We start from the raw sequence: 12,922 nt of genomic DNA on the forward strand, positions 1-12,922 counted from the left end.
TTACCATTTTGTTCATTTCAGTGAACCTAAAATTAAATGTGTTTTGGAATTAACTACTTCAAAGGTTTAAAAAAGCAGGATTATAGGAGATATTAATTTAAACTATTGTATGAGCAAGCACATCTTTAGTTTTCTACCAAATTTTTTTTGTTGCACACGTTAATACAGATATTTTACACCTGATGATTACTTCCAACCCCAAAAATAATATATACTTTTGGAAACCAGAGGTCCTGTAAAATAAAATTGCAGTTAAAATGTTTTATATCACAGGATATTTCCGTTACTGCTCGTTTTTTTTTTTTTTTTATATGTTTATTCATTTTATAAAACAGATTACACAACACTAGCCCAACACAGTGTGAAATGTACAAACAACAACACTCTTTAAAAAGGAAAAAAAAACCCCCCATCAATAAACAATTTCTCTCACCGCCCCTCTCCCCTGCAAGGTTATCCTATGTGCAGTTTACCTGTTACTGTTCTTAATTTCTTTTTTGGAAAAAAAATACAGGAAATTTTTTTTTTTTTTTTTTTTTTGTGCACTAAAATTAATTTAACCCCCCCCCCCCTTTTTTTTTTTTATAAAAAAAGTGATTGCATTGAGTAATTGTATATTAAATTGTATAGTAAATACTGTTTATAAAGAGCCAAAATTGTGGAAGGCTGCAAAATCCTTTAAAGGCTCATCAATTTAAAGTTAATAGTAAGGAATGACCTTAGAATTCTTGCTTTCACTCTAGTATTGGCAACAATGCGTGACGCAGTCATTGTCTTTGTATGCATGCACACATTTACGTTTTAGGTGTACGAAAGCCAACTTGATTTTTTTTTTTTTTTAACTTTTGTTGTCAAACAAGTCTGGCCCTTGATCCCTGTTGCTTTATGTGGTTAATTGCCAAAATTCTGACTATACCAAGGTGGACTGTAAAGATCCTTTTTACCAATAACCTTCTACAGTACTAGTAATTTTGTTATTGCGGTCTGTACCCCTTTGGTGGAAATTTCCCCTCATTTCCCGTTCTTTTGAACACCCATCAAAATAGAAGGAAGGAGATTTGTCCATTCATTCTGGTGTCATACTGGAAGTGAGGAGAACTCTCCAGGGACACAGACAACAATGAAAGAAAGTTCTAGTCCTTTCCACTGTCCCCAAAAGTTAAAAAAAAAAAAAAAAAAGTATAGAAGGTTGGAAATATTTTAACAAATACACAATGTCTAGCCTGCTAGGGTGCTATACTCCCCTGTTATTACACAAAGTAGCAATGTAGCACTTTAAATTGAGTGTGTACTTTACTCATGGAAGTTCACTTAACTGCTCCCTCACCGGCTGCATATACTTGGCTTCCGTTTGCTCCCCTTCTTTCCACATAACTGCACTGGTGCTTAGTTATTGGCTGTTTGGGCACGCAGCACTGTCACATGGCAGCAGGGAGAATGTCTAAATCCTCAGCAATTTCCAAGTAATGGTTTTGAGCTTATAAGGTATCCTTTCTTGCTACTGGCATCCAGGGGAGTAAAGTGTGCTACTTGAGAGTGCTTAAAATAAGACTCTACCTGGTGGGGGCTCCTACCAGAGCCCCCAGTCCTGCCTGGGCCTGTCTTTGAGGCCTAGGGATCCCTCCTGGGTCTGCCATTTTGTTTTAACCTTGTGCTGCAATGCACGGCGGCCGTGTTTGTATAGTCTGGTTGCCATTTTGCGGTGGTCTGCCAAAGAAAACAGCAGCGGCCATGTATGTGGAGCCTTCTGGGTGGAGTTTTCGGTGGTGGGAGCTCCTCCTCATCCCCTGGTGCTGACTCCTGGATCCTTTTGTTTCCTGATTGCCGCTCGTGCAGTGCAGATTCTCCTGGTGGTTACGGTGCCTGTTTTCTGCGGGTTGGTGTGTCTGGTGGGGTCCTCTCCCTCTCTGCTGTGGATTGATTCAGGCTCTGTGACTGGCAATCGGGTGTTGCCAAAGTGGTGGGGTTGTACCTTAGTAGTGTTTTATACTTTTTTTGCGGGGTCCATCTGGTCACTCCCCACCTGCCTCGTCTCTGGGGCTACGGGCCCTCCGGGTCCCATCCATCCATCGGTGTACTGACGGCAGGCCTGGAGTCCTTTGCCTCCAGGGTGGAGGTTGCTTTTGGGCGACTTTTTGGCATAAAGTGTCCCCCAGCTTTCCCCTGCCTCATCTGTCTCATCAGATCCTGAATCTGATTCAGCCACCGTGGACGTGGGTCACCTTGCTGGGTCTGCGACCACCCGCCCTGAATCCTCAAATAGGAGGATTCCTCCATTTCTGCAACCGCGCATGAAAAGGCGCTGGTGGATGCACTGATTGTATCTGTGCTTGAGACTCAAAGTTAGAGGACGCAGCTGCGATGGAGGCGCAGGTTTCCTTTGGCGCACTCAAGCCACCCAGAGCGGCAAAGGTGTTCCCTTTTCCCCTCTTATTTGACAGAATTGTCACTAAAGAGTGTTGGCAAACAAAGCGTTCCCTTGGGGTCCCTTGCTAGGCGATACCCCTATTAAGAAGTGGACTGTTTTCACTGCTGTGGCCCGCAATTTGTACACCCTGCTTGGTTCGTCACTGAGGCCGATATTCAATATTCCTCTTTTGTCGCAGACTCTGACCCAATGGGCTAAGATTTTGTGCCGTGACCTGGAAGGGGAGTAGCTCCTCCCTGCCATTGCTAAGCTGGCGGACCAGCTTGTCCAGGGGCTGCAGGTTTTCTTTGATGCCTCTTTGGATGGGGCTTCCCTAGTGGCTCGGCTCTGTTTTGGCAGTGTTCCTATGGCGTGTCTTTTGGCTTAAATGCTGGTCTGCGGATCAGACTTCTAAAAAGGCCTTGACTGATCATCCCTTTCAAAGAAATATGTTTGCTACCCTTGATGACATCATAAAGGTCTCACAAGGGGGTAAGAGTACCTTTCTTCCACAGGCTACTAAGGGCAAGGACCCTCGTCGTAGAAGTGAGCCCCCCTCCTTGGCTCATAAGTTTTTATTTTTCATTCCTTAGGGTCGACTGACAAGGGATCGAAGCCCTTCGGGGCTGCCTCTGGAGGATCCAAGCGGACAAGGCCCCTTCCGGAGGAAGGTGCGCCCTCACCCGTATCTGGGGTGGGGGAACATCTTTGCTTGTTTATGGACCCGTGGACTTCCCTGGTACAAGACAAGTGGGTCCACAAAGTCAAAAGGTCCGGCTACAAGATCGAGTGTCATTCTTAGCCTCCGGTAAGGTTCTTTCTTCCAACGTGCGACGGTCCCCAGGCTCTTCTTGGGGCCGTGCAAGACCTTTTACTTCAAAGGGTGATTGTCACGGTTCCTAATTTTCTGGGGTTTTTACTCAAATCTCTTTACAGTCCCCGGGAAGGAAGGCAGGGTGCATCTAATTCTGGACCTCAAGGGGCTGAACTGCTTTGTGCAGGTGCAAAAGTTCAGAAGGGAGTCCATTTGCACTGTGGTGGCTTCCCTGAATCTGGGTATTTTTTTGCATCCATCGACAGCAAGGACGCTTACCTTCATATTCAAATATGTGTCGGTCACCAGCGCTTCCTCTGCTTTGCCGTGGGAGAGGAGCAAGATCAGTTTGTGGCGTTACCCTTTGGTCTCACCTCCGCTCCTTGGGTGTTCATGAAAGTGTTTGCCCCGGTGCTATCATTGTTACGCCAATGGGGGATCGCGGTAGTGGGCTACTTGGACGACCTCCTTCTGTGAGTGGAGTCTTCTACTGCTCTGGTGGAAAACCTGAAAATTGCCATACGACCTTTGAGGGAGTTTAGCTGTATTCTGAATTTTCTGTGAATGGTTCTGTCCACAAAGCTTGGGCTATCTGGGTCTGATTCTGGACTTGGCCTTGACCAGAGTGCTCCTTCCTCCTGGACAAACTTCAGAAACTGCAGGCTGCAATTTGTTTCCTGCTGTCCAGCACATAGTCATCCGTCCGGACTTGCATGTGGCTGCTGGGCCTGATGGTGTCTACCTTTTTTGAGGCAGTTCCATTTGCACAGTTCCATACGAGGTCCCTGCAAGGGAGATTCTGGTCAAATGGGACAAGAGTATGCAGTCTGGACAATCGGATCCGGCTGAGCCAGGGAATGAAAGAGTCCCTGATATGGTGGCTTTGTTCTCCAGTGCTTTAGCTGGGCAAATCCTTCCTCATCTTGTATTGAACAGTGGTCACCAATGATACCAGCCTGTCCGGCTGGTGAGGCGTCCTCGGCAAAAATTCTGCTCAGGGGATCTGGACACTGGAAGAGTCCAGACTACCGATCAATGTTTTGGAACTCAGCATTCAGACTGTGCCTAGAATATTGGACGGATTGTCACCGGGGATGTCCAGTTCGCATTCAATCGGACAATGCCACGGCTGTGGCTTATGTCAATCACTGGGGGGGCACAAGAAGTGTCCTGGCGGCTCTGGAGGTAGCCAGCGTTCTAAGACGAGCAGAACAGTTTGTTCCAGCCCTCTCCACCGTACACTGTCCAGGGGTGGAAAACTAGCAGGCGTTGGACCAAGGGGAGTGGTTCCTTCATCCGGAGGTGTTTCATCAGTTGGGTCTCCGATGGGGCATTCCCAGCGGTGGATCTGTTGGCGTCTCGGCTCAACAGAACGGTGCAGAGGTTTGTGGCTTAGTCACGGGATCCTCTGGCGGGTGCCACAGATTGTGCTGGTGGCCTCAGTGGGGTCAGTATTGTCTGATATACGACTTCCCTTCCTGGCAAGCTTCTGCCAAGAATTCTATGCAGGATCGAGGCAGAAGGGATTCCGATCATCTTGGTGGCCCCGGACTTGCCTCGCTGGACTTGGTATGCCAATCTGGTGCGGCTGATGCAAACGTTGGAAGCTACCTCTCAGGAAGGATCTGCTGTTCAAAGGACCGATCTTCCATCCTCTTTACAGTTTCTGGCTTGGCAGTTGAAGGCCAAGTGCTGATGGATAGAGGTTTTGTCTGAGTTGGTGATTCCAACGCTGGTAAAAGCTAGAAAGAGCTACCATCGTACGTGGAAGACATGCATTGCGTGGTGTGTCTCTCTTGGGGTTCATCCTCACTCTCTCTTTCGGTGGCTCAGGTCTTGACCTTCCTTCAACGGGGGTTGAGCAGAAACTGGCCTTGAGTACTATCAAGGGTCAGGTGTCGGCCGTAGTGGTCTTTTCAACGGCCCTTGGCCACATACTCTCTGGTATGTACTTTTCTTCAGGGAGTTGGGCACTTGACCCCTCCAGTGCGGTCTCTGTTGCTGCCTTGGATACTTAATTTGGTGTCTGCCAGAAGCCTCCTTTTTGAGAATCCTTTTAGGCGATTCCCCTGCTTTCGCTGTCCCTGAAGGTGGCCTTTTTTGGTGGCTATCACCTCCTGCGCGCAGGGTGTCGGAATTGGTGGCATTATCCTGTCGTTCAAAATGAAGACATTGTGTTGCCTTCCCTGTGTCCTAGGCCAAAACATCTGAAGGAAATTGCTTTGCATGCCTTGGATGTGGTCTGAGCAATTGGGGTGTACCTGGTGGAAGCTACAGAGTCTTTTAGGAAGTCAGACTCACTATTTTTGCCCACGGATGAGTCTTGGAAAGGGTTGTCTGCTTCGTTTGCGACCATTTCCAGATGGATCAGACAGAAGGTGGTTCAGGTCTATCGCATCCAGGATCGGATTCCTCCTTTCCCTGTCAAGGCGCATTCTACGCGGGCGCTCAGTGCCTCCTGGGACTTCCGCCATCGGGCGTAAGTGATGTAGGTTTGCAGGGCGGCCTCCTGGTCGTCAGTGCACACTTTTACAAAGTTCTATAAAGTGGGTATGTTGGCATCGGTGGATGCTTCCTTTGACCGCAAGGTTTTTGCAGGCTGCTGTTTAGAGGACCTGGTCCTCTTTGAAGGTATATTTTTTTCAGGTGATCTCCAGTTGTTTTGGCTGAGCTATAGTTAGTTATCCTTGGAAGTTTATTTTTGGCTGTTCCCACCCCTCAAGTTTAACACTGCTTTTGGGACGTCCCAATGGTTAAGAAGATCACGAGCTTTGTCTGTCAATGAACGAAAGAGAAAATGGGATTTTTGACTTACCTTAAAATCTATTTCTCTGATCAGTGATGGACACAGCACCCACCCCTCTGTGGAGTTGTAATTCTTCTTACACTGCTTATAACTCAACTGAGTACCTTTTTTAGGCAGGGCTTGACAAATTTGCTTTGAATCTAGGAGCCAGCTAAAAAAGTTTGAAGCCAGGTTTTCTGGCTGTTGGGATTTAAACTTCCCGCCCACACATCCATGGCCACCTTAGTAGCATCATAGGACCCTGGGCAAAGTAATGCACTGGAGCCCCTATAAGCCTGCCATCTTTTATGCACCTACTCTCAAGAATTACAGCCCACTACGGTACTACTGAACGAAACCTATTCAAATAAAAGGGTCTGTGCTGCAGTATTTATGGTGACCTATTGCCTGCTCACTGCCTGCCATTTGTTTCTGAAAATAAATCTGTGTTGATTGCTTTTTAGAGGAGTGGCAGTCTTTTTTTTAATCAGAGACTCAGAGCAGCAGAGGGGGCAATTCTCAAGGGGAGAGGTGGTGTTTAATCTCGCCAATTTCCCAGCCTCTAGTGTGCATGTACTCCAAATTTTCACCTGTCCTGCACACCTTAACATACACGGAGAAAGCGCGTGCATCAGTGGGTGGAATATAGACGAGGGCTGATGGAGCAGGTACAGCAGAGATTGGATAGATCATAATGAGGCATGGCAGAATCATTGGCCTCTTCAGCATTTTGCACTGTTTACTCTGAATAGACATGTAGTGAAATGGACACAGACGAGAAAAAAAAAAAAAAGAAATCAGTCAGTCTTAAATGTAGTCAGTAGGATCGGCAATAAAATCCAGACTGATCTATAATCAGAAATTACACTTTTCTTTATGTCCGAAGGCAGCATTAGCCATATAGTCCCAGGTAGCTATGAAGGGTTAACCAGATATACAAGCAGGCACAAATGCCATTCATACCAGAAGCAAAAGCCTGCAGATATTAAGCTGTAAAGAGTTATTCATTTAACCATTTAGCTAAGCAGCACTTAAATGAAGCAGAGTAGATGAGCACAGTCCTCCCCTAACATCCAAGGAGAGGGTAATTGCCAGAGAGTCCGTTGAAGATATGAGGTTTGCAAGGAGGTCCAAATTACACTGATCTGCGGCTTTGAAATCACGCTGAAGTAGCTCAATTTCAGTCACAGAAGAACTGTTCTTCATAACCGTATAGAAACGGTAATCGTTTTTCATTAGTCTAAAAACAAAAACTGTCACGACAATAAAAATGGGTATCGGTAATTGATATCGGGGAGTACTTAAGTGTGCCCTTATAGCAAGCCGCAAAGTAATATCGAGTCCCCTTATAGCAAGGTATGGGACTACATGTCCCATGAGGCATTGCTCCTCACACATTCACAAGCTTACTGACATGTATGGATGGTGTGCTAGCTGTGTATGTGCTGCCGTGTATACTGACATGTATGGAGGCTAGGAATGGGCTCGTTCAGGATCCCGCCGGCACTGAGACAGATCCCGATCCGCAGCTGCGCAGATCGGGAAATGTCTTACTGTCTGTAATTAGTAGTGTCAGCTTCCTGGCGGGATCGGGCAGGTGGGATCCCAAACACACCCTAACCCATGTCTAATGGAGGGTGTACTGAGCTGTACGTGCGCTGCACTATGTATAATGACATGTATGGAGGGTGTACTGAGCTGTAGGTGTGCTGCACTATGTATACTGACATGTATGGGAGGGTGTACTTAGCTGTAGGTGTGCTGCACTGTGTATACTGACATGTATGGGGGGGGGGGTGGGATGTACTGAGCTGTACGTGTGCTCCACTGTGTATGCTGAGCTAAATGTGTGCTGCACTGTGTATACTGACATGTATGGAGGATGTGCTGAGCTGTATGTGTGCATCACTGTATTTCCTGATAATGCATTCTGAATGCAGGCTAACTAATCGATTATGAAAATAGTTGACGACTTTTTTCGTAATCGATTAGCTGTCAATTAATCGATTAGTTTCAGCCCTAATGCAATTCCTCTTTTGGTTGGTTGCAAACCTGAAAAACGCAAGTCAGTTTAATCATATGATTGAATAGATATTACCTATACTAATCATTTGAGCTTAGTCTGGTATCTTGAAGCAAGCCCCTTCTTTAGAAATCCTCCCTGCTCTTCAGAACAGAATAAACCTGACACCAGGAAAAAAAATGGGGATGCCACTCCCTTTCTCCTGTGAGTGGCAGGCTGTGCTGAAGACCACACCAGCACGAGCCTCTGTTTAATACACTGCAAAGGAGGGAGGGGGGGGGGCATCCTCTCCCTGCTGCTCTCTTTCTTTACAAGATCAAGCTCCTGATAGACTCCAATCTCCAGCACTTACAGCTGCTGATGCAGCACCAATGATCTGTGCTATATATCGGCATCACTTCATTAACCCTTTAGTTACCAATTAAGTCTGCTGACAGCTGATTATTGTCCTGCTCTATTCCCAGAACCTAGCTTGTAAATGGCTGTTTACAGAGTTTACATGAGAATGTTTCCCAGTCACTTTAGGCTTCAAGATTCCTAGCATGGTTTTTCTATTACCCCCTTCCTATTCCTACCAGTTTTCTCCAGATTTGCTGTTTGCCTTAGTGGTAGGAGCATTATATGACTCTTATCCGCTTGCCCCAACACTCACTATTGTCATTGGCATAGTTGACACAGTCACTGGCACCTGTATATTCCCTCGGATGTACTCAGGAGACTTGCCCACAGGCACACAGATGTCTGGTAGCTGTGCATGTTCTTGAGCTGAGGCTTGTGGGTGTGTATAACTGGGGGACTATGGGATTTCACGTCTCTGCCTATTTTCCAGTCCTAAGCCATGCCCAAAGACCCACAGTTTTAGGAGAGCTGATACTAGCTAAGGCCCCTTTCACACCTGTGCAACTTGTGACTGCAAAGTCGCATGACAAGTTGTACCTTATGATTTCCAATGAGTGCCATTCATATTTGTGCGACTTCAAAGTACAACTTTGGTCTGACTTTGATGCAACCATGGACCTCAAGGTTACACTATCATTGCTTCAAGTCGCATCAAAGTCGTGCAGCTTTCAGGTCGCACAAGTGTGAAAGGGGCCTAAGGAAGCCTTTTTCTGAGGTACAGTCACAGCTGTATGTATGTTTACATTAAAATGCATTAATTAATGAAAGCTTTTTTTTTTTTTTCTAATTTGCATTTAAAACCACTTTAAAAATGAGTAAACAGCAGAAGACGTTCCATGTGAATGTGACTAGGCATATCTGTACCTCCATCTTCATAGTTGTGTATCTGTAGCATGAGATTGAGGTACTGTGTCCTCTGACTCAAAATAACCTCGCACATTTTAAAAATGTATATGTTCAGCTGATCGGATAACTCCTTTATTGAGGTGAAAAAACATTAAAAACACATAATGAAAAGTAATGAAAATACTGCATGTTTTTATAAGTTGAACGTTATATCTGTGCGATATGTATGTGTGAGATATAACTTGTCTTCTGTTAACATTTCTAAATGTGTTCTTTTGTGTGTAGGTTTTTCAAGTAAGAAAAGTAGCTGGAGCTCATACTGGAAACATATTTGCCATGAAAGTTCTAAAAAAGGTAAAACTTTGATTTACTACAGCTTTTGCTCTTTGCTATACAAAGTTTAAAAAGTATTGAGTACCTTCTGTATTGTCCCACTTAAAGTACTTGGATATTGAGTTTAATTTAAATGTCAATCTAATAAGGGCTGTACTTTGAACTTTGTCCTGATACTGCGCTTACAAAATATTTGTGGAAGTGCTCCATGAAAATGTGTGAATTCTTCTTCTCGTGTAGGTAGCACCCCTCCTTTTGCGGTAATACAAAATTTCCCCCAAAGTAGTGCGGCAGGCTCCACACAGCGTGGACTTTTTGAGCACTTTATTTTTCACTTTTCTTACACAACATTATTTGAACACTTTTGTGGGAGTATATGGTTTACGGAATAGATGAATTCTTAAGTCATTATTTCAGTACCATTATACGCAATAGCACACGTTTTGAATAGCGCCACTCTTATGGTTTTTAGAAGGTACTGCCTATTGTCCAGTGAGCAGACATGCAGATTCTGTTTGCTCCTAATTTTGATAATCATCTTGAGGTAGTTGAACCTGGGAAAGTTTTGTGGAGGGTGCAGATTTTCTTACTCCAGCCTTAATGGGATGGCATTGACAAAACCCCTAATGTCTCCTCTGCCCTTCACTGCAGCTAATCAGATGCATATCTTACTTGATGAGCTGCTTTTCTGACCACAGCAACTGGGGAATGACAGATCTGAACCTGGAAGTTATCATTTTCTTGTCGCTTTCGGGTTAATTTATGACAGAGGAGATCAGAGAACAGGTTTAGTTTTACTGCATAAAGTCCAACTGTAGTTTGCACACCGCTCAGGCAAGTAATAAGCTGCTCACCGCTGCAGGTGCTCGCCACTTCCAATAACGTGGATAAAGGAAAAGAGATGGCTGCACACCACAACAGAACTGAAGCCTTTTAAATCCTTTGTCACCGTGCCAGACAAAAGACCGAAACACTGACTGACATGTTACACAAAAGCAATTTGTGCTTACTGTTATGAGAAAGCACAAATTGTGAAACGTGTCAACAGTGTCACTGTTTTTTTGTCTGGCACGGTGACAAATAAAATATTTTAAATGCTTTGGTTCTGTTGTGGTGTGCGGCCTTATCTTTTCCTTTATCTTAGTTTTACTAGTAAAAGTGATCCGAGCAGCACGACAGTCGGCTTGATCACTTTTTCTGAAAAACTGGTGATTTTAAACTTGTTTGAACCACTCCCTTCACAGTCCAATAAAAGTAATCCGAGCTGCATGACCGTCGCCTTGATCACTTTTCCTGAAAAGCCGGTCATTGTAAACTCATTGTAAACCACTCTGTTCACAGTCCAGTTGAAATGATCCCAGCAGCATGGCAATTTTAACCACTCAGACTCCAGGCCATTTATAAATGGCAAGTGGTTAAATTATCTGCATGATGTTTACCCTAATTGAAAGGATATACAGGATAAATATCAAAGTTTATTTCAGTAATTCAATTCAAAAAGTGAAACTCATATATATTTTATATAGATGCGTTATACACAGAGTGATATATTTGAAGCATTTCTTTCTTTTAATTTTGATGATTATGGCTTAACAGCTAGTGAAAACCCAAAATTCAGTATCTCAGAAAAGTAGAATATTACATAAGACCAATAAAAAAGGATTTCTAATACAGAAATGTTGGCATACTGAAAAGTGTGTCCATGTACAGTATAGTATGCAGGTTGTTTTTATAGTGGCCTTCAGCTCGTTTGCATTGTTGGGTCTGGTCTCTCTCATCGTCTTCTTGACAATAGCCTACAGATTCTCTATGGGGTTTAGATCATGTGAGTTTGCTGGCCAATCAAGCACAGTGATACCATGATCAGTAAGGCTCGGTTCACATTTATGCGAGTGCGGGAAGGCTGCGAATCCGCAGCCTGTTCCCGCATCACACACGCACCCCCGGCAGTTCACACTGCCATATGCGATACGCTGGGGGTGTCAATGTAATCCTAACGACACCCCCAGTTTGATCGCATATCGCAGTGCGATCGTGCAGTTCGCACAGGATCGGATCGCACAAGTGTGAACCGCTGTGCGATCCGATCCTGATGCGGCTAGAAAAAAGGGTCCCTGTGCGTGTTTGGAGCGGCTGCGGTGCGAATTTAGCCATACAAACTGTATGGCTAAACTCGCACCGCACAGCCGATCGCATGTAATGTCGGAGCAGTGCGCTCCGACATTACATGCGAACCCCGCACACGCACAAGTGTGAACCGGGGCTAAACCAGTTATTGGTACTTCTGGCAGTGTGGGCAGGTTCAAAGTCTTGGTGGAAAATGAAATCAGCATCTCCATTAAGCTGGTCAGCAGAGGGAAGCATGAAGTGCTCTAGAACTTCCTGGTAGAGGGTTGTGCTAACTTTGGACTTGATAAAACACAGTGGACGAACACCAGCAGATTACATGGATTCTAAAATCATCACTGACTGGAAATTTTTGCATTTGATTTGGAAATCAAGGTCCCATCCCAGAGTCTGGTGGAAGAGTGGAAAGGCAAAGAATCCAAGTCGCATGAGGTCCGATGTGAAGTTTCCACAGTCAGGGATGATTTGGGGAGCCATGTCATCTGCTGGTGTTGGTCCACTGGATTTTATCAGAGGTCACATGATCAGAGGAAGCTTTATATTCATTAATAGAATACATTTCTCTGATTGGCTGAGAGCCACTGCAATAGACTCTTCTGTGTCCTGGGTATGGGGCAGGAAATCTTGGCTCGCATCCGGAACACAGTGCGGTATGCTGTATGTAGCTGCATCTATGCATCTACATACAGTTTAAACCACACATCCAGCCTCCTCACAGGTTAGTGAGGGACATAGTTTGTTCAGGCCAACTTGGCCCAAACGAACTTTGTAGTGTGTGGAAAGATTGAGGTTGTTTTTTTTTTTTTTTTTTTTTTTTTAAAAGCTTGCATGGCCTTTCTAACTGACACTCTTTGAATCAAAATTGACTTGGCTTCCATAGCCTGCATGCTGTAGTTGCAGCCTTCTGTTTCGCTGCTCGTGTAATGAGTACATTTTGTCCATAAACCGCAGACAGGTTGATGGGAGAGTGCCTCAGGCTGCCTGTCATGTTGTATGAGCCAGCCAGTGGCAGAATGCACCCATATATCCTCATGTGGCCCAGCCAGTGCTGGTAATAGGAGTGGTGGCAGACCCCATGCACAGCACAGGCAGGTGCTGATGGAGTTACAAAGTCCTTATTTACTGTTGGCAAGGCAGCTGATAACTTTGTGTTTACAAAGTCACCGCCAATGTTGACTATTGCTCAGC

At 45.0% G+C, this 12,922-nt stretch overlaps 1 protein-coding gene across 1 annotated transcript in view; it reads left to right on the forward strand.

The window, feature by feature from the left end:
- RPS6KB1 (ribosomal protein S6 kinase B1) overlaps positions 1-12,922 on the forward strand; it is a 104,738-nt gene that overhangs the window by 22,310 nt on the left and 69,506 nt on the right. The window contains exon 4 of the mRNA XM_082245710.1: positions 9,560-9,628. Within this exon, the coding sequence (XP_082101836.1) occupies positions 9,560-9,628 (69 nt within the window). The remainder of the gene's footprint in view (positions 1-9,559; positions 9,629-12,922) is intronic.

The sequence above is a fragment of the Pelophylax lessonae genome, assembly GCF_965119305.1.
Source record: "Pelophylax lessonae genome assembly, chromosome: 2".
Classification (NCBI taxonomy): domain Eukaryota; kingdom Metazoa; phylum Chordata; class Amphibia; order Anura; family Ranidae; genus Pelophylax; species Pelophylax lessonae.